Source organism: Periophthalmus magnuspinnatus, chromosome 8 (genome assembly GCF_009829125.3).
Source record: "Periophthalmus magnuspinnatus isolate fPerMag1 chromosome 8, fPerMag1.2.pri, whole genome shotgun sequence".
NCBI classification, from domain to species: domain Eukaryota; kingdom Metazoa; phylum Chordata; class Actinopteri; order Gobiiformes; family Gobiidae; genus Periophthalmus; species Periophthalmus magnuspinnatus.
In genome coordinates, this window is record NC_047133.1 from 6,775,574 (window position 1) to 6,797,175 (window position 21,602).

Here is a 21,602-nt window from a genome sequence, read left to right on the forward strand (position 1 = left end):
TTACAAATTGAACGCGAGTAACGATACTTCAAAATAATATTACTCAAGTACAGGTACAAATTAGTGGTCCAAGAAAGTAAGTAGTAACTATCAGATTTATAATTTTGGTGAAAGTGACAAAACATGAAATGATGGATATGTATTTGTAAACAGACACAAAAATAGTACTCAAGTAGGAGTAAAAGTATGCTGCTGGAAAGGTAAAATTTTCTTTAAGAAGTTACTGGAGTAAATGTAAGTACTACCCATCTCTGGTTCAAATTATATTCTGACCTAAAATCTAAAAATAAAAAAAATAATTGACAATTTCCAGTTTCTATAAATGTTTTCAAACTTCTGAAACATGTTTGGAAATGTAAGGTTCTTGCATTAGTTTAAAGTCGCATTGTGCAACGTTTCTGGTGTGAAGGGTATGCCGCTTGCTCGTCTCCATGGTGATATTATGCTTTGCCTAGAATGTTACTCTATGGCATTAAACCTGAGCATTCAATTACAGGCGGTCTTGATCAAAAATTCCTTTGAAAATTCACTTCTACATAAATCCAACTTGTAACGTGACCTAGTAGCTCCGCTCATGGAACACAGAAGGATGGGAGGGCATCTGATACACAGGAATACAAAAGAACAGGGAGGACATCTGACACAGGGATGCTGGAGACTGGGAGGGCATCTGACACAGGTATAGAAAAGGATAGGACAGCATTTGACACAGGAGGATCAGAGGGCATAAACATTTTAGGACCAATAGGAAATGGTTTCAAATCGTTAGAAAAAAACAGTCCAAATGTTTTCTTTTTACACATTTATTGAGAGTTTAGAATCTGAGCTTCTGGAAGAACCACTTGTTTTTGCCGGTCTTGTACCTGGAAAACAAAAAACTCCCATTAAACAGTGCAATTTTAACTCCCTCTATTGTAATTAAGTTAATCAAATGAGACCGTCATTTTAAAATGTGCCAGCATTTCTATACATTTCATAACAGAGCAACAGCCAATGCATTTTTGTAGTGAACTAGTCCATTAATCTGTGGGTTTGATAATTTTCTCCTGCTGAGTGAATGTGAAAGATAAACCCGAGGCACTGACCTCTCCTCAAACTTCACTTTGGCCTCTCGTCTGGCTTTGCGTTTGAGCGCTGGGTCCCGGAACACGTCTTTGTTCACCACCGTTTTGTCCAGAGGGATGTCCACAGAGTATCTGAGAGGAGGGAAGAGGAGGGAACAGAAAGATCAGCAAGGAGCCATTGAATAGAATTATCATTAACATCCTGGGTTATCGTGAACCTAATTAAAAAGACATTTGAAAATTGATCTGTGACTAAAAGGTCATTTTTGCTTCAGTGACCACTGAAAGTCTGGACAGCTACAGGACGTCTGTGTAGACCCTCAGTGGTCCAGGTCTGATCCATAGCAAACAAGGAAGTTAAATCTGTCAACTGGACAAATCTTATATATATAGGAGTGAAGATGTTTCGCTGCTCATCCAAGCCACTTCTTCAGTTCTGGTCAAATTGCTGGTGGCCACTGCCTTTTAAATCTAACTGAGGGGAGGGGCTAACTACACTGAAACTGTAAACAGCTATTGTCTCCAGTTTCAGCTGAAACTACCCTATTCAGCCGCGGACTGGGGTCCAGAGGAGCTCTCCCGCCGGTGTTGGTACATTCTCTTATGGAGCAGCTGTTTAGTTTCTCCAATGTAACGCTCACTGCACTGAATGGAGTAGACTACATTACTTTGTTTATGGCTCGGAGTTTTGTCCTTAGGGTGAACCAATTTTTGCCTTAAAGCGTTTGTGGGTTAGAAAAAAAACAGGAATCTCATACTGTCTGAAGATTCTCTGAAGTTTTTCAGACACGCCCGCAGTGTAAGGGATGGTAACTCCTCTCCTAGGTTCAGATTCCCTGTTGTCATGTTTTTTAGCTCTCTTAGATCTATTGAAGGCCCATTTTGGATATCCACAACCCTGTCTGCTTGTGGATCTTGCATCTTCACTCCTACAAGATTTGTCCAGTTGACAGATTTAACTTCGTTGTTTGCTACAGCTACAGGACCTTCAAAACCAGACGGACAAAGCTTCATAAAAGCAGTGAATCCTCCAGTGATTCAGTGCTAGATAGATTTTAAGGCCCACTGTGCTTGTGTTGGCTCTACTGTTAATTATTCAAACAACTTTGGGTGAGAAAATGGTGAAGTTATAACATGGTTAAAGCTCTTAAGTCTAGACTTTGCAGTACAGGTCTGACTTAAAGCAGCACAAATGTACTTGTGCTGGTTTAAAAACCCAGTCAACTAAACCAGTTTGAAGTATTCATCAGATTCATGGAGTGTGACACAGAAGAGACTCTGGATGGTGGAACTTTACATTTCATGAGTTTTGAAACTTTAGATGGAAACTAAACATTTGCTCTAATCTGATGTGATTAGTCTTTAATTGAAGGGACATTTTACCATCCTTAAAAACAATGTACAGAGACATTAAAAACCAAACAGCAAGGCTGCAGCTGGAGTCTAAAACAAGTGTAGATCAGGATTCACACAGAATAATGTAGAAAGGACTGAAGGCTTTCTCCATACACTAGAGTACACAGGACTCTTTAATGTGGTTTATACCCAACTTTACCATCAAGATGCATTCCATCTGTAGTGAATCAACCAATCACAGTACATCTTATAAAAGGGGCAATAAAACGCAGCTCAAACACAGGTTCAGATTAGCTGTCCAGAGGCGTGCATGACACTGGTATAAGGTGTGTGCCTTTTTGTGGGCACCAGGCACCTACTTTGTGGTTGAAGTCCTCATTTCACACAAACTCTACTCTTCATTACCACAAGGCACTAGTTCCGAAGCCAATTTTAAAACAAAGGTCTAGGTAGTGTGACTTTTAGTATGTTGTTTTAACATCGATTGGTTTAATTATCAATACCTTTGACTTCCAGTTGGGCATTGGGGGGGCGCGACTCACCTGGTGGGCATGAGGTGGTTGTAGTTGAAGACTTTGACGAAGGCCTTGATCTTGGACCTCTTGGCGATCTTTTTCTTGCCCATGGTGGTGGTCACTTTTCGGGGGTAGCGGTCGATGCCAGCGACCAGGGCGTGGCTGTACGGGCGGTCGGTCGTGCCATCGTCAATGTTCTGAGGAAATGGAACAATTTAATTAGACCCAATCTTTAGATTCATTTACAACAGGATAATTCAGTTTGTCAGAAATCAATTAGTAATTCAAAACATTTTACGGATTTAATCCAAGAAATAAGTTTAACAAATGAAAAATACATTTAGGCAATTTGTCTAATTTTAATCAAGATTCAATGTCAATGATTCAGTTAATGATCAGCTTGGGTCTTTTAAATGCAGAGATCTACAGTCAATCCTTCTCAGTAAAAGCATGTGGTTTGGAGTGGACGCAAGACTTTGGGGCCTTTTATGAGGAAGAATACATTTGGTATTGTATTAAACAGACGTGATTAACAATGATCATACTAAGTGGTATTACTCAAATGAAAACAGTGAAAAACCTTTTGGTCACATCAACCAGCGCCATCTTTAAACCAGTGCCATACATGTAATACCAGACCCAAAATAAAAACTAAATGTCCAGATATTTCAGGTAAATACAAATGTACCAAGTGGAGACTAGACCCAAGTTTCTCTTTCTACCAGAGCCCCAAACCGCCCAAAACCAAGCCATTACCATTATAATGAAAACTTAGTACTGTTTGAAGGCATCCATCTGTACCCCATCTAACTGTACCATCTAAGGGAGAGTTTTCACCATTATGTGAACTTAAACCTCGGGAAGAATGAGAGAAACTTCTGAAACTAAATCAGACCAACTGATAAGTTCAAGGAGCAGGTATGGTCTCAGCAGATGTGAGAAGGGCCGTTTCAGAGGACATGAGTTATTAACGTTCCTCCGCTATATAACACATTCTCAACACTGCCAATAACACCCGACACAGCAGGACATTTTAAAAATACTGTACCTTGACGATGACAGCTTTGCGTCGCGGCGTAGCGTCCAGCGAGGACCATCACCACCTTCCCAGGCTTCATAAACTTCGCCCATTTCTGCAAAAACACATCTACTTAAGACAAACACAGCCACAACACTGCGATAACGTGACAAATGAACAGAAAGCGTGCGCCCGTAATGACACCGGGGCTGTTAGCATCAACACAGGGGCACATTCAGTCGCTTTAGACTGAAAACTACACATATATATGCTAATTATAGTTTGCTTAACGCGTTGGAGTCAAAATAAAAGTGTCAACATTGCAGTCTGACATGTTTAACCATTATATTGTGTTGTTTTTGAGGGTAACGCTGAAGTTTACTGCTAGTGAGCAGCCATGTTGAATCAGAATGCTAACGCTACATCGCTCCGAATAATAAACATTTTTAGCCTCATCGTTCATAGATAAAACTAAATATATGGCCCAGCATAAAGACTAAATCGTGCTGATGTGATCTGACGTGATAAAAGTGTTCATAAGTGCAGTTTATGAGCGATGGACGCAGATGTCAGAGAGGAAAATGCCACTCACTGCTGCTGCTCCCACGGACACCGCTAAAGGAAAGGAAGTACAAACCGAGTTTGGGCCACTTTGACCGGACTCCGCTGCGTCACTTCCGCCTCCGAATGGTTGCTAGGTTCGCTGCTTTTTTATGAACTGGATCAGTATTTAACTACTAAATAAATGAAAACTAACAATTAACTATTTATAAGCTATCTGTCAAGTACTTTTATAATGAACACACCGATTTATTTATTTTTTTCCCATTTTAATTATATATATTTACTATTAGCCCATTTTATATTTATATTCTGCAAAAAGTCAATTAAAAAAACAAAAAACATTTTCCGAATATTATTACGAATTTCGGAAGTTTGGAAGTAGTGTTTTGATTTGTAATAATAGAAAATATATAGTTTTTGGAGAATTTTTTTCTTCTTCTTGTTATTAAACACAAGCTACAAAAGTCTCAAAGCTGTTATACTGATGTTATTGTCTGTTTTTATTTATTTTATTGATCAAAGTAAACTGAATAAAATACGCGTAAAATAACAGTAATACAGTATTACAGTATTCCTCCTATAGACAAAAGTTTCACAAGTCCAAGTTCAACAGTATTCAACATAATCATCATATAATTCATTATATCTGCATCTAATTATTGTCAGAATCTCTTTTATAGTTTACAACAATTAACTTTTGGGGATTATTTCCTTGGGTCTTGATTGCTTGTTTTTCTTGTAAAACCTGGCTCCTCTGTTTTGATCGCGGTGGTGATGGAGTCTGGAGACACACGCGAGTGGTACATGTGCTCCTGTGTGACCAGGACTGTAGTGGAATTTGCTGTTTCACTGTCATGGTGTACTTGTACATCTACTCTCTGCATTTGTACTTCTATGCTCTGTACTTGCACTTTAATTCTCTGTACTTGTACTTCTACTCTCTGTACTCCCCCTGCCTGTGTCTTGTTGCTTCACTTGTTAAAATATATTCACTCCATGTAGTTGTACTTCTACTCCCTGTACTTGTACTTCTACTGTCTGTACTCCCCCTGCCTGTGCCTTGTTGCCAAACTTGTTAAAATATATTCACTCCCTGCACTTGTACTTCTACTCCCTGTACTTGTTGGAGGAAGGTACTTGTACCCTCCTCCATCTGTGTCTTGTTGCCTCACTTGTTAAAATACGATCCACTCCCTGTACTTGTACTTCTACTCCCTGTACTTGTACTTCTACTCTCTGTACTTGTACTTCTACTCCCTGTACTCGTACTTCTACTCTCTGTACTCGTACCTCTGCTCCCTGTACTCGTACTTCTACTCTCTGTACTTGTACCTCTGCTTCCTGTACTCGTACTTCTACTCTCTGTACTTGTACCTCTGCTCCCTGTACTCGTACTTCTACTCTCTGTACTCGTACCTCTGCTCCCTGTACTCGTACTTCTACTCTCTGTACTCGTACCTCTGCTCCCTGTACTCGTACTTCTACTCTCTGTACTTGTACCTCTGCTCCCTGTACTCCCCCCCTGCCTGTGTCTTGTTGCCACACTTGTTTAAATATATCCAAACTTGGCTCAGGTACAGGAGCAGAGAGGGCGGAGCCAGAGTTCAGACCAGGACAGACTCAAGGACAAAATCCACCGAATAAAAAACAGGGACCAACATTTACAAAAATATCACATTTATTTCAAATTTACCAAGAAAAGTCGTGAAGTCTGAGCTCCTCCTGCTGCAGAGAAGGTAAGAGAGAAGTTTATATATTTATGACATTATTATATTGCATTTGTGATAAACAATTACACGGAACAGCAGCTGGACGACAGGCCCGAATTTGGCCTGAAGTGAGCAGTGAAATATTAAACACAAACAAAGTAAATTCTGAAACATACAGATTGTTTTAGGAGAGGTTTAGGAGAGGTTCATAGAGTTTACAGCAGTTTACTTTTGGATAGAGATGGTAGAGGATCTAAAAACTGTAGTAAAAAGAGTAATGTTACTTCAAAATAATCAAGTAGAAGTACAAAATAGTGGTCCAGTTAAGAGTGAAAAAGTATTTGGGGAAATTAAAACTAAAGTCAGAGTAACGTAAAGAGTAACTGCCGAGACGTGACACCTGATTTTAATATAAATATTACTTCAGTATGAAAAGTATGCTGCTAGAAAAGTACTCTGGTTTCAGTGTTAGTTTTATCTTATTTTCTTAAAGATGCACTATGTAACTTTTCTGGTGTGAGGGTCTGCCACTTGCTCATCACCATGGAGATGCTATTGCTTTGCCTGAAATGTTCCACAGTATGCATTCCTACTGTGATCTCCTTGCCTCCATGGAGAAAGATATATTTAATGCTATACTGTGCAACATCCCAGGCAAAGCATTAGCATCTTCATAGAGACAAACAGGTAGTAACACACCTACCAGAAAAGTTACATAGTGCAGCTTTAAGAAACACCTTAGAAGACTGTGTGAGTGCAGGAATCGGTCTGACCCAGAGCAGCTGTGGCGCTTCATCGGGATTTTCTGATGAAACAGAAAGAACGTTCTCTTGGTCTTGTGCTGCGTTGCAGTTGTCATTGGAGGTCAGATTTTCCATGTTCTGACTTAAAAATTTACACTGGAACACCGCATTATTTCGGAATTCCTACTCGGGAACTTGGGCAACATTTTGGGACTCTGAGCTGGTTAGAAAATCCAACATGGCTGCTCCCTGTGTTTGGGTAAAGTTTGACAGCTAAAATGCTTGTGTTGCTTTGTCTTTAGATGCTACGTACTGTCCCCCTGCTTCTGTTGATTTAAAACTGACAGTGGAACTATCAGTGTCCAGGTTCATAAATGAACTGAAACTGATCATTTTGGGAGATTTGAAAACTTTTTGTTGCTACTTTTAGGGTGTACTGTACATATACTGTAATGTACTGCTCATTGTTTGTACAACTTAACCTCTGGAACACAGAAAAATGTTACTCCGAGTCCCGACCTCCGAGTCCCGACTTCCGAGTCCCGACCTCCGAGTCCTGACCTCTAGACCTCCGAGTCCCGACCTCCAGACCTCCGAGTCCCGACCTCCGAGTCCCAACCTCCAAACCACAAAGTCTTGACCTCCGAGTCTTGACCTCCAAGTCTTGACCTTCGAGTCTTGACCTCCAAGTCTTGACCTTCGAGTCCCGACCTCCGAGTTCTGACCTCCAAGTCTTGACCTCCAAGTTCTCGAGTCCCAACCTCCAAGTCCTGACCTCCGAGTCCTGACCTCTGAGTCCTGATCGAGCATAAATGGACTGCAGCATTGTTTATGTCACTTCTGTGATGATGTCACTTCTGAATCCAACTGCCAACTTCACAGCTGTTCTAACTTTGGTTTTGGACCTGGAAGTGGCATCACACTTAACAACTCTATTGATGGGGCTCAGCTTCCTCTTATATGAAACATTTTGAGGACTTTTCCCCATTCAAAAGATGTAATATTTAGTTTTAAATTATGAGTAACTGTGGCAGCGGTCCTGGGTTGTCATTGTTCTGAAACCCATGGACGAGCTGTGTGTGTGTTCTGTCCTGGTTCAGGCTGAGGTTCTGCTGTAGATAAAGCTCATCTCTCTCATACTTGGTTATGGTTCTGGAGCGTCCTGTGAGTCGGACACATACAGTGACAGTCTATGTTCTTGTTTTATTTCCCAGATGTCGTGGCTCCTGTTGTACAGTACCTTCTCTTATAGTTTCTGTTCTGGTTCATTTCTCAGATGTCTGTGTCGTCTGGAGCGCTCGCGGCTGGAAGGCTCCTGGCGGCGGCATCTGCTTCGGCGGGACACGAGGGCGGAGGTACAGAGACAATCACACTAAAACAAATACTTACATAATGCCACAGTGTGTAACTTAATAAAAGCGTGTTTTTAATGTTGTCTTTATTGCACTGAAAAACTGTGAGTGGGCTTGCATCTCCACAAACCTATTTCCTCCTGTTTGTTTCCATGGAAATGCTGTTCCCTTAGCTATAATATTCCATAGTATAGCATAAAACGTATTTCCATGGAGAATGTTCCGGAGTATGGCTTTCTATATGCATGGAATCAATAGTTTTTTTTGTTTATTTGTTTGTTGTTTACCTCTCCTCAGCTCGTACGTGGAAGATCCTGTCGTTCGTGGTGGCGTTCCCGGGCGTGGCCGTGTGTATGGCCAACGCCTACATGAAAAGTGAACACGAGTCCCACGAGAGCGAATTCGTTCCTTTTGCTCATCTGCGCATTCGCACCAAGGTCAGAATAATGCTGTTTGAGTCAAGTCTACGTCACCCACACGAAAAGTCTGCATAAATATACAAAAACATGATACAAAACTGTACACAGCAACTTGACAAACCTGATGTGATGTGCAGTAGTTTCATTGGTCGGATGCAGCTGATTGTGCTGTGATAGTGCTCTGAATGGGGAGTGACTTAGCGTAGAGAGCAAAGGGAGGGAGGATTCTTATAAAACATGTTAATATGTTGTTTTGACAAACATAGCACCTTCAAAACAAAAGGTAACATGGTGATCAAAATGTTATGTGTTACAGTTAATACCCCATAGAAGTAAAACACCCCCTCTTTAAATGTGACTTTTTGAATGGGATTTTTCTGGTTTTGTTTGTGCAGAAGTTCCCGTGGGGCGATGGAAACCACAGTCTGTTCCATAACCCTCACACCAACCCACTGCCGGACGGCTTCGAGAGCTCGCACCACTGAGCGGCCAGCGGGAGGGCATCTGGACAAAGCTAACATGCGAACACACTAGCTCCCCTCTGCTGCTGTGATCCGGGCACATACAAGTCTGAGCTCAGGTTAAACTAGCTCTCCTCTACTGATGCATTCACTGTCTGCTGTAAAACTGAACACTTTAACACTAATAAAAAACTGTACAGAATCTGCTGCTGGTTTTGTTCTTTTTAAAGGTTCTTTTGTTCAAATGACAGTTTAGAGTGAACTTACATGTGATTTTTTTTTAAAGTGGACCCATCTTATAGTTGTCTCCTTCTCACCCTCTGAAGTTGTAGTGATTTTATTTTGTATTTGTATATCTTTATCCCATGTTATAACAATTGCCTCATCAAAAACCTGCCTGAATGTCGTCCATGTATATTTGAGTAATCTAGAGATCTCTCCTCTCCCCTATACGAACCCTTCTTATGGTTAACTAAGATTTTGTACATGGCTCCGCCCACAAGTCTACGTCACCCATGCTCCCACATGACACTTCTCCTTAAATATACAAAAACATGATACAAAATGATACACAGCAACTTGACAAACCTGATGTGTGTAGTAGTTTCATTAGTGGGGTGCAGCTGATTGTGTTGCGATAGCGCTCTGAAGGGGGAGTGACTTAGTGTGGAGAGCAAAGGGAGAGTGAAACTTGTAAAACTGTACATGTTAATATGTTGTTTTTGGCGAATATAGCATTTTCAAAACAATAAAAGGTAACATAGTGATCTAAAAATGCTATTACAGTTAATACTCCATAGAAAGAAAGAGCAAAAATATCACAGGAGGTTGAAAAACATGTGCCATTGAAATAAACACATCTTAAAATGTTCACATTAACCAACTCTACGTATTTCACTATTTTGTCCCTAAATCAGTGGAAGGGAGGTGCCTTTAAATGAAATGAAATCACAACAACTCAAAATTCAAGCTTATATTTCATTTTATCCATACATTAATGTGACACTTTTCTCATAACGTCTCTGTACTAAAACATGACCTGATTATTCTTTACATCAAGAAACTCAAATAAAATTAAATAAAAATATAAAAAAAACCAAAAGCATTTATGAACAAATATTAATTGTGAATCAGAACACAGATTTATCAGGCTGGAAAATCAATCATCAACAGAGAATTTACATCAAAAAAACCAAAATTGAAGGATTTGTAAGAAAAAAATAAATCATCTTAACCATTCGACTGTCTACAGGAGTTAAAATGACAGTGAGTCCTGATTTGAAACATTTATATTTTACTTATTAGATCTAAATCTTTAAAAGGAACGGCATGTGACACAAAGTTATATAGACTGAAGGTTAGAAATACCTAGAAACAGGTCTAATAAGTTCAAATCTCACTTTTTTCCCCTTCAAATCAAGATTTATTCAACTCATTTGAATAATTTTAACTCCTGTAAATATTTTTTTTCAGTATTTTGTAACAGGTCCACGTAAATTTTCTGATGTTATGTTTTCTCATCACAAAGATACCTGCAGTTTTGTTTTATTTACACATGTTTAACACAATAATCCTGCATGTTCCACCTTGTAGTGTCATGTGGTAATACAGGAAGTGCTCCCCTGCGTTTTTAAACTCCACACACCTTCACTAGAATCATTTGCAGTCTTGGAATTGACAAATTTTGAAGCTGCAGCTATTGTTTTAGCCTCATTGAAATCACTTCACTCCTAGTCATAAAGTGGAACAGAGCATTTTGAGCTTTGGAGATGTAGACAGACTAAAAGTAAAGGATTACTCAATCATGTGTGAATGAAACAAAACACAACTCCAGGTGTGTTTTTGAAGTGGCAACAACATTATAACATGGCTAAAAGCTCACAAGAGTCAGTCCGCTCTGGATTCGGAAGTAAATTTTCTATCCATAGCCTTTTGGAAAACTTGAAATATTAAGAGTTTACAGGCATCGCGGAGGCTAACAGCTACATGCTAACATTATGTACTCATGTTATTATCCATAACACCCAAGCCCAAAAAGCTCATTTAAAACGGAAGATTCTGAGAAATGATTTAATAATTTAACAGTTTACAATGTTTCAGAAACAGATTGCAAATCTAAATCAGCCCTGTTGTGCTTGTGTGTGCTCTATAGTTATAATCTTTCAGTCCTGTGGATCATCATGTTATAATTTGAACATTTTCAATCACATTATTCACCTAAAACGACTTAATAAAAGAAACAAGTCTGCTGACTTCTGCATTAGAAAACTGCAGTGCCCAGTGGGAGCTGATGTCACTATAAACTAAATTAGATCAATCCATAGGGGGCGCTGATTGCACATCACACTAGAGAGCAGCCCATTTTTTTTCATTCGTACCAAAATGACAACGCGATGCTGTCGAATCCTACGAGTATCACCGATTAAGAAAATAAAACTTGAGAAAGGAAGTGCATACGTCACAGTGGGCGTGTCCAGGTGGAGGCGAAAACATCATGAAAATAAGAGAATAAAGTTTACTCAAACATGAACACAGGTCTAAAATGGAAGATTCGGCTAAATGTTTTAATACGTTTGTGGTTTATAAAGTTTTAGAAACAGATATGACATAAAATTATGGTCATTACATAGAGCTGAAAAATGAATGGAATGTTTACTTCCAGAACCAGGGCGGAGGTGCTGTTGGGCTCAGGGGCCTTTAACAGTTAACGTTTGATCAGCCCTTGCAGCTCAAAACCTCCGTCACTAATCTCACCAAGTCCATTTTGAGAGTTTGAACGCAGTCCGCCTCTTGCACCAGGCTCCTGAGACCTTCTGCTACCTGGGCCTGAGAGAATGGCGCCACCATGAGGACAGACAGGCAGGCGCGCCCCAGATTGGAGTAACTGTACCTCTGAGAAAACCAATACATCTGAGGAAGACGATTCAAAATCCAACTGTCTGCCTGTCGGTTAGGTGAAGTTTTGTTGGTGCATTTTCGCTTTTGAGGCTTTGAATCTGGACTTGCGTTTATTTCAGAATGCGAAATTTCACTTTTGTCTTTTTCTAAATGGTCCAAACCAGAAGTGAGCAAACCAATGCAAACTTCTTCCAACTCTTTCTGCAAATCAGTGACTAAAAACCGACAGGCGCCGATCATCGCTCTGCCGAGATCCGTTTCTTCAAACCGTTTATCGTTTTCACTCATCTCGCTGCTCACCAAACTGTCCAAAGTGTGACACTTGTCTATTGCCGTGGCGATGAAGCGACAGCCGTGGAGGTGATGCAACGCGGGAGCTAGCATCGCAGCGCTAATGTCCCTGATGGGGATGGCATCTTTGCTGCTAGCTTCATCAAACCCTCCGTTAAGAAGTGCTTGGAAGTACTCACTGGAGCTGTCTTCTCCGGATACAGCGTTGCGATTGGCCGATAGTGTCTCGCCGCTGTCCAATAGGAAGCTGAGGTCAAAGGTGGCAGTGAGGTAGGGGCAGGAGGGCGGAGCGAGACGGGGCTTTTTGATTGGAGGAGACGAGATCTGAGCGAAGTCGAGGTTGGTCTGACTGAAGCTTGATTGACTGGAGGGATTTAAGCCTGAGGTAAGGGCAGTGAGGCAGCCGGCCAGCAGGGGGAGGTAGAGCAAGGGGCACTTTGGAGAGTCGTCTTCAGTGTCGCCCCCCAAAGGCTGAAGAGCGAACTGCAGACCGCCACCGTCCAATAGGAGCTTCTTCAACAGAGCCTTGTTACTGAAGGGAAACAAGAATTATTAGTATATTTTATTATTAATTTAGTTTAACTGTTTCATTTTTTTTCAAGGTCCACTATCTAACTTTTCTCGTGGAGGGTGTGCCACCTGCTTGTCTCCATGGAGATGTTATTGTTTTGTCTGCAATGTTCCACAGTATGTCTCATCTTACTGAGCTTCATTTGGATCCAAATGCTATGGGTGATGTCACACTCCCTCACTTCTTTATACCGTCTATAGCGCTGCATCTTGAGCGTCCCCACTGTGCATTTGTTCAGTTTTTTCTTGTGCATGTGTGTTATTGCTCAAACGCCTCTAGCTGGAGCCTTTGCATTTGAGGCAGGTGCTTGAAACTGATCTAGGAGCTGTAAATTAAGGCGAAAGTTTAGATTTTTGAACTGAAGATTTAATACCAATAACTAACATCTCTGTGGCAAGACAAGTAGGTGGTGTTGGTAACTTTATTCCATTAGAAAAGTTACATAGTGCACCTTTAATTCAGGTCTGACATGGTCTAAATACATTTGCATTTCCATCCTCCATCATGCTCTGTGTTTAGTTCTCGTCTTTTGTCGTTTTATAATGTGTGTGCAAAAACATGCGCATGAGAAGTTTGTGGTTGTTTACCTGGTGAGCAGTGGCAGGCAGAGGGCGCTGTGGAGCCGGTCAGACTCAGACCCAGTCAAGAGAAGGTGGGACAGGACGCCGGCTCCGAAGGCCCCCTCAGACTGGAGCTGCAGGTTAGACAGGAGGCTCTGACCTGCAGGGGGCGACACAGAGCAGATTAATGTGTTTAGAGCAACGCAAGCAATTTTTAAGGTGCGTTTGGAAGATTAATTTCGTTCTAGTTCTTGCTTTGGTTTGACTAAATTCTGAACTAAACCTAGACTAGACCAGAACTAAACCAGGAACCAAGACTACATCAGGACTAAACTGCGCTCAAACTAGGACCCAACACTGACAACTGTGAACATGTCACAACATGTTTTGTCATATAGACTCCCACTTACCAAGTTGTCGGACTTTTTCCTTGACGTGGGCGCTCTGCCTCTGCTCGTCTTTCTCTTTGTCCTCCTCCTCCCCTCTCGTCCCTTGTCCCTCCACCCCCCTCCTGCACAGCTGATAGTGCATCATGGCCGCCGCTCCGCTCCGCACTAGGGCCTGTAGACAGTTGGGGTTCTCGCTAAGCCTGAGGAGCAGCCTGAAGCAACGAGCGCTGGGGTCCGGGTGGCTTGTCAGGTAGAGCAGCAGCCCCGACATCACCGTGGAGTTCACCAGCACCGCACTCGGGTCCGAAACGTGAGAGAAACGCGACAGGAGCAGGAGGATGGGCGACTCAGGTGTCCAAGGCTCCGGGTGGTACGGGTGATACGATGCTGGGCGGGTCACGGAGGGCGGAGTCTCAATCGGGAACTTCAAAATGGACCCACGGTCTCGTTCTTTTCGCCGCTGAGGAGAACCCAGTTTGAACTTAGATGGAGAGACGGGTGTTTTGGGTGAACTGGGGACAGGTGAGGAAGAGGAGGATGGGTTTTTACAGGTGGGGTCCTGGGTATTTGGGGTGGAGGAAGAGATAGGCGAGAGGAGAGGAGGCTTAAGGCTGGTGGAGGAGGTAGGTGCAGTAGTAGCTGGAGTAATTGGCGTAGTTGTAGTAGCAGTAGCAGCAGCAGTAGCAGTGGATATAGGAGGTGGAGCAGAGGACAAGTGTAGCCCGTTCCACTCTGACTCGCCAGTGGAGGAGGAGTCCAGTAGATCTCCCTCAGATGAAATGAGGCCTTCAGACAATAACCAGGACCTAAAACAAAAGTTTAACTATTTTAATAAATGCAAACGGAGAAAATTTAGAAGTGATTTCATTGTATTCCTTTTGCAGATGCATAAGAAAACAGCTTATGTTTTGGAACATAACAGGTATGTTATGGAACAGGTATGTTTTGAAAGAGGTAACAGCATTATAAAATTACTTAAAGATCAGAGTCAATTTGCGTAATATAGGACCTTTAAAGACCATAAGTCTTTCTGTTACCTGAGGCTGAGGAAGCTGTTGGAGCACAGCGCCTCCTTCTTCTCTTCGGGAGGAGGGAAGTCAAACGAGTCCATGCAGTCCCGTGCTACGTCACCGGGGGGGAGCTGGGAGCCTTTACACAGCCGCACCAACCATTCCACAAGTGCCGCTACGAGCCCCGCCTCCTGCAGCGTCTCCATGGCAACCTCGTCAAACACAAAGTCCACACACGCCCAGATCGCCATTCTGTACATAGGAACGCACAGAGTTAAAAGATACCACTAACACTGAATACTACTAATGCACTCCCATCCTCCCATATCAATGTGTGTCAGATACCCTCCCATTTCCCAACTACTCTAACACATCACTCAACCTGCCCCTAGTCCAGCTCTGACTCCAGTGTCAGACCACTCTCCACCTGAGTCTGTTCTGCTCTGGTCTGCATACTGTTCAGAGTCAGAGCTGCTTTAAGTGACAGACAGGAGGGAGCTTATTGATGAAGTGATCGCTGAAACTTGGTGCTGTTTTGAAACAGGTTCAGTTCATCCCTGCAGCCTGCTCCTCTAGACTGGCTTATGCCTGGTGATAATGACCCTAACACCTGAGGCTGGAGCTGTACCTGGACAGAGGGTGGTCCTGGTGTGTTGTTATGAACCCGGTGATCAGCTCCAGGCCTCCACAGTCCTTCACTTTGGCTCTGTTCACTGCCTCTTTGCAGCAGAGACACAGAGCTTTGAAAAACACGGAGGACTTCAGCGCGTCCTTCTTCACCTCCTCACAGAACCTTCGGATCACGCCCAGCGAGCCCACCAGGGGGCGCAGGCAGCCCTGAGCACACACATTGGCGAGAGTCTTCAGCGCCAGTTCTTCCATCGTCTTCTCCTCTTCCTCCTCCACTTCCTCCTCTTTGTCTTTGGATGCCAGTGCTCCGAGCTGAGGCAGTACTCCAGATCGCACTACCTGCCGGGCACACTCCAAGCCGCAGCCCCTGGTCAGCTCGTGGAGTGCGCGGAGGGCGGAGTGACGCAGGCCAAAGGGGAGGTCAGGGGACAGGAGAGGGGCCAGAGACGTGAACGCGCCCTGAAGAGAGGACAAGTAGATTAGATTTACTTATGGTCATTGTCATGGAAAAAAAAAAAAAAAATATATATATATATATATATATATATATATATATACACAGTTTATTAACTCCCAGATCAGAGCTCCCGAGGAGCTTTCATGACAGTCTTGGCTGTTTTATTTCTCCAATGTAACTCTCACTACACTCTTCACTACACTGAATGGAGCAGATTACATTGCTTTGTTTGTGGCTTGGGGTTTTGTTCTTTGAGTGAACCAGTTTCTGTCTTAAATTGTTTGTAGGTTTGAAGAAGACCGGAATTTCATACTGTCTGAAAATTCAAACAAAGCAATGTGGTCTACTCCATTCAGTGTAGTGAAGAGTGCAATGAGCGTTACACTGGAGAAACTAAACACCCAGTCCATTAGAAAATGTACCAACACCATCGCGAGAGCTCCTCTGGACCCCAGTCCACTGAACATCTCATTCTCAAAGACACTAACAACTTCTTTAAAGAAAGAGAAGTACAAATCTTAGCCAAAGAAAAGAAATGGTTTGTTAGGAAAGAAAACCATATCGCCTATCTGTAACGCCTTCCTCAGATCCACAGCAAAGCAAAGAGAACAAAGAAAACAAGAGGGCTAGCCAGCATGCTAATAGGTGTGAAATCACCAATTAGGGACTTGAATGTTTATGCTAAGTAGGACTCAGGTAAAGTGTGCACAAAAAAAACATATCCTAAGAACAGAAAGTGTAAACAATAGGTGTTTTGAGATTGATTGTAGTTAGCTCCTTCCTTCACATAAGGCAGTGTCCACCAGTAATCTGACCAGAACTGAAGAAGCGGTTTGGATGAGCAGCAAAACGTCTTCACTCCGACAATGTATTTGTCCAGTTGACAGATTAATTTTCTTTTGCTATGGATCAGACGCGGATGACTGAAGGATTATAGATGTTGTCAGTTGAAATGATTTTGGACATGAGAAGTAGTTTATACTGTACATGTATTTGCTTTTAGATGCAACTAAAAACATGTTTTAATGTTGTGATACCTGCATCCGATTAATACATGGTAATTTATGTTTGTTCTATTTGTCTATCAAAAAATATATATATTAAAATTTAAATAAAAAAAATAAAGTTTACCTGTAAGAGGAGGGAGAGGCGATGGGCGGGTGTGTCACAGAGGTACAGCAGAGCGCGGGCTGCAGACTGTGCACATTCAAAACCAGGACTGGAATCAGAAGCAGTGGAATAGGTGGAAGCAGTAGTGGAAGTACTAGTAAAAGTACTCGTAGTAGTAGTAGTACTGTCAGGAGTAGAGGGGGGAGAGGGAGAGAAGGATCCAGGAGATGTAGAGGAGGAGGGGGGAGAAGAGGAGGAGGAGGGGGGAGAAGAGGAGGATTGAGAGACACAGAGAAGCAACAGAGGAACGCCACCTGAAGAAAAAAAACAAAACAAAAACATTTCATATGTGCCAGATGCCCTCCCATCCTCCTGTATCCCTGTGTGTCAGATGCCCTCCCATCCTCCTGTATCTCTGTGTGTCAGATGCCCTCCCATCCTCCTATATTCACCTATTCATTGTTTTTAGCTTACTTTTTTAGCTTAAAAGGCAGCATTTTGAGGACCATTTCAAAGATAGAATATTTAGTTTTAAATTGCCAATTGCTATGGCAACAGTGCTACTTTTTCACCATTCTGAAATCCATGGACATCCCTGTGTGTCAGATGCCCTCCCTCTCTGTCAGGTTCCCTCCTTATGTGTCAGATGTGCTCCCTCCCATTGAGTCAGATGCCCTCCCTCACCGGCTGCGTGGATCAGGGCGGAGCTCTCTGGGTCCGTGGCCAGGTTTCCCAGAACTCGAGCCGCTCTGTTCTGAATGGACATGAGCGCCACCTGCCTCCTCATGATGTCCACTGCAACAAGGAAACATGACAGTGACAATTCTATACGTACTACTAATTTTTATTCCAAATCAAAAGGACCGGGAAAATATAATGAACTTTAAAATAAATAGTTCCTTTTCTCTTACCTATAATGTTGATTCCATCCAGTTTGCGAACCTGCATCAAAAACAGCAAATGTAAGACCATTAATTTATTACAGCGAGCCTTCTTGCTGTGAGAAGAGTCTGTATTCTTCCTGTATTCCTGCTGTATATTCCCTGTATTACCTGTGCACATGTCTCCCTCTCGGTGCAGCAGTTTCCCAGGATACTCAGGGCCAGGTCCAGAGTCTTCCTGCTGCAGTCGGGCTGTTTGAGCAGCTCCAAGAGCAGCTCCAGACCCCCCTCACGCCGGAACCGTGAGATCGACGACCTGCAAGCCAGAACAAATCATTTCTAAAAATCTCTTAAGTCAGTCCTATTGTGCTTCTGTCTGTTCTATAGTTATAATCTATGACACCTGTGGATCATTATGTTATAATTTGCACATTTTAAACCACAGTATTCATCTAAAATGACTTAATAAAAAAAACCAAGTCTGCTGACTTCTGTGTTAGAAAACTGTGGTGCCCAATGCGAGCTGAAGTCATCACAACAAAGCGCCACATGTATGCAGTGAGGTCATCTGACAAACAGGGAGGGCATCTGACACACAGGGAAGGCATGTGTTTGAGTTTGTAAGATAACGTTTTATGTTTTTTTCATACTCAATATTGTGGTTTTTTCCTCATCTTCTGAACGACAATTACAATATCATCTTGTAGGAGGTGTTCTGAGTGACAGTACACACCTGTGGCCTTTGATGTGGTATGTGCGTATAGCCAGCAGTGCGCGCCACTGGGCCATCTTGGCACGCTTGTCCAGGTCTTTGGTGCAGTGGGACTTTTTGGGCAGTTTGGAGAGGCACCAGGAGAGAGACAGCTCCGGATCTTTGGATGAACAAGGTTTGAGTTTACGATCACCTCCCGACACAGACGCCATTTTGAGATGATTCCTCTACTTTTCCAAACACACCAAAGTCTGTGTAAAAATACAAAACCCTGAAATTAGCAACAGTTATGGAGAAAGTTCACGTGATGTAAAGGACCCAGAGTTTAAAGAGGGGGTATTTTACTTCTATGGGGTATTAACAGCTAACACATAATATATTTAAATCACCATGGTACCTTTTATTGTTAAGAATATGCTATATTTGCCATGCATGGATGACATCTAAAACCTCTTCAGGCATGTTTTTCATGAGGGCATAACATGGTAGAAAGCTCAAAAAAGTCTACTTTAATATGATCCCCCCTCAACCCCCTTTACAACAAAAGAATTGAATACTTTAGTGACCTTGATTGAGCTGCTTAAGGTTCAAAATTAAGGTATTTTAACCTGTTTTTGCTTAAGGGCTACAACAATTAATCTAAGTAACTGGAATAATTGTGACTAGTCGACTATTTACAAAATCATTTATCTTTATCTGGTTAAAATATAATCTTATAATAATCGAATGACTAGTGGACTACTAAAATAGTCATTGTCCTAGTTAAAAGTAAGCTAACTACAATACTTATATTTTATGCCGTGTTGTGTTGAAAGTAACACATATCTTTAAAATATTAAATAATAGATACGGTACCTTCATATACATATGATAAGAACAATAATAAATTCAATGAAAAAAAATCTTAAATGTAAAATGTATTGCACCAGATTTTGAAATACTTTTTTTTTAGATTATTTTGCACAGAAATGAGACTACACACATACCAGCTGACGCCGCGGTGCCTCTCGGGAAATGGAGTTCCGTTTGCTTCCGTCCGCTCCCGAATCGGGCCTACATCCTGAAAAACACGAATACTCTCCGTCCTAATGATTGTTCGCATATATAAATCCTCAGTGTGACATATTTTCCTCCTAAATATCGCTCTGAGTTACTGTTTTGTCAGTGTTGTGAAGGCACAGGCCGGAATCTTTGGTGAAACAAACTGAAATCGCGAAAGCTAGCCGTTAACGCCATCTTTAGCCAAACAACACACGGGGGCGACAAGGGGCGGGAGCAGGGGCTGAAGGGTGCGGCGGGCGGATAACGGCTGGGATTTGTAGTCCAAACTCATGCAGCCGTAATCTAATGGATGCTTTAAAGAACTACAAACTGCGTGGACAAGGAGAGTAGCGTGAGGATTGTGGTTTGTAGTTCATTTCACAGGGTAAATGTAGGGCAAGTTACAAAGTAGTGTACTTCTCTGTCTTTTAGATAATTTATAAGGAAAAATGTATTATGAAACAATCGACTTTTAAATTGTATTAGAATTTCGGGTGGTAAAAAACATAAGATTGTATACATCTATAGCAAAAAAGTCTGACTCAATTTAATGTTTCAGCTGTTCTTATCAGTATATTCAAATAATGCAACCGCATTATTAGTTGCATTTTCTCATTTCTCATTGTGTTAACCAGGAAAAACTATAAATTGGCTGGTATTTTACATTTAAAGGGTCTACATTACACTCCATCCATCCATTTTCTTCCGCTTATCCGGGGCCGGGTCGCGGGGGCAGCAGTCTAAGCAGGGACTCCCAGACTTCCCTCACCCCGGACACGTCCTCCAGCTCCTCTGGTGGGACCCCAAGGCGTTCCCAGGCCAGCCGAGAGACATAGTCCCTCCAGCGTGTCCTGGGTCTTCCCCGGGGCCTCCTCCCGGTGGGACATGCCCAGAACACCTCCCTAGGGAGGCATCCAGGAGGCATCCTGAGCAGATGCCCGAGCCACCTCAGCTGGTTCCTCTCAACGTGTAGGAGCAGCGGCTCTACTCCGAGCTCCTCCCGTGTGACCGAGCTCCTCACCCTATCCCTAAGGGTGCGCCCGGCCACTCTGCGGAGGAAGCCCATTTCAGCCGCTTGTATCCGCGATCTTGTCCTTTCGGTCATTACCCAGAGCTCATGACCATAGGTGAGGGTAGGAACGTAGATTGACCGGTAAATCGAGAGCTTCGCCTTCCGGCTCAGCTCCTTCTTTACCACAACGGACTGATACAGCGACCGCATCACTGCAGACGCTGCACCGATCCGCCTGTCAATCTCACGCTCCATCCTTCCCTCACTCGTGAACAAGACCCCGAGATACTTGAACTCCTCCACTACATTACACTATTTTTTTTTTATCTATAATGTTGTTTCCTCATCACAAACATATCTGGAGTTGTGTTTTGTTTCATTCACCCGTTTAACTCACAAACACTGCATATTTAGGCTCAGCTGCTCCCTCAAAAAACTGCATACACCTTCATTAGAATCATGTGGATAATTTCAGCCCTGGCCTTGCCAATCTCTATTGAACTAAAGTTAAAAGGAGCCGTTAACTTGAAAATGACCACTTCATGACATCACAAGGTGGAGCAGAGCATTTTGAGCTTTGGAGATGTAGACAGACTAATAATAAAGGGTACTCAAACACACGTGAGTGAAACAAAACACAGCAACTCATTAAATTGTGATTGTGTCACCAATGCATCCAGTTTTGATTTTCCATGGAGTGTATTCCATTTTTGTGAAGCAAAACAGCTAAAAGTCCTCTTTCCCATCTCAGTTCTGGTGCAGCTTGTCCTTAGCCTTATGCAGTCATGTGATCTGGTACTAAATGTTCCAGTATGATTAACAAGTGAGATATTCTGGCA

At 42.4% G+C, this 21,602-nt stretch overlaps 3 protein-coding genes across 3 annotated transcripts; 1 reads left to right on the top strand and 2 right to left on the bottom strand.

The window, feature by feature from the left end:
- Window positions 1-787: 787 nt before the first annotated feature.
- On the bottom strand, window positions 788-4,068 carry rpl27 (ribosomal protein L27). Its single transcript, XM_033971471.2, is given in 5 exon segments — window positions 788-863; window positions 1,086-1,196; window positions 2,963-3,132; window positions 3,984-4,004; window positions 4,006-4,068. Coding segments are annotated over 5 exon segments (399 nt in total). The 5' UTR covers window positions 4,054-4,068; the 3' UTR covers window positions 788-814.
- Window positions 4,069-6,108: 2,040 nt separating this feature from the next.
- Window positions 6,109-9,407, top strand: LOC117375006 (cytochrome c oxidase subunit 6A, mitochondrial-like). The gene is made up of 4 exons (XM_033971260.2): window positions 6,109-6,253; window positions 8,246-8,324; window positions 8,619-8,758; window positions 9,136-9,407. Exons 2-4 carry the CDS (start codon window positions 8,246-8,248, stop codon window positions 9,223-9,225), a joined length of 309 nt encoding a protein of 102 aa, XP_033827151.1. The 5' UTR covers window positions 6,109-6,253; the 3' UTR covers window positions 9,226-9,407.
- A 753-nt stretch (window positions 9,408-10,160) lies between these two features.
- On the bottom strand, window positions 10,161-19,965 carry armc5 (armadillo repeat containing 5). Its single transcript, XM_055223405.1, has 11 exons — window positions 19,697-19,965; window positions 18,732-18,961; window positions 18,170-18,314; window positions 18,029-18,059; window positions 17,802-17,912; window positions 17,139-17,431; window positions 15,549-16,009; window positions 14,948-15,172; window positions 13,932-14,716; window positions 13,549-13,681; window positions 10,161-12,922 (listed from the first exon to the last, which is right to left on the bottom strand). Exons 2-11 carry the CDS (start codon window positions 18,920-18,922, stop codon window positions 11,917-11,919), a joined length of 3,381 nt encoding a protein of 1,126 aa, XP_055079380.1. The 5' UTR covers window positions 18,923-18,961; window positions 19,697-19,965; the 3' UTR covers window positions 10,161-11,916.
- Window positions 19,966-21,602: the final 1,637 nt, after the last annotated feature.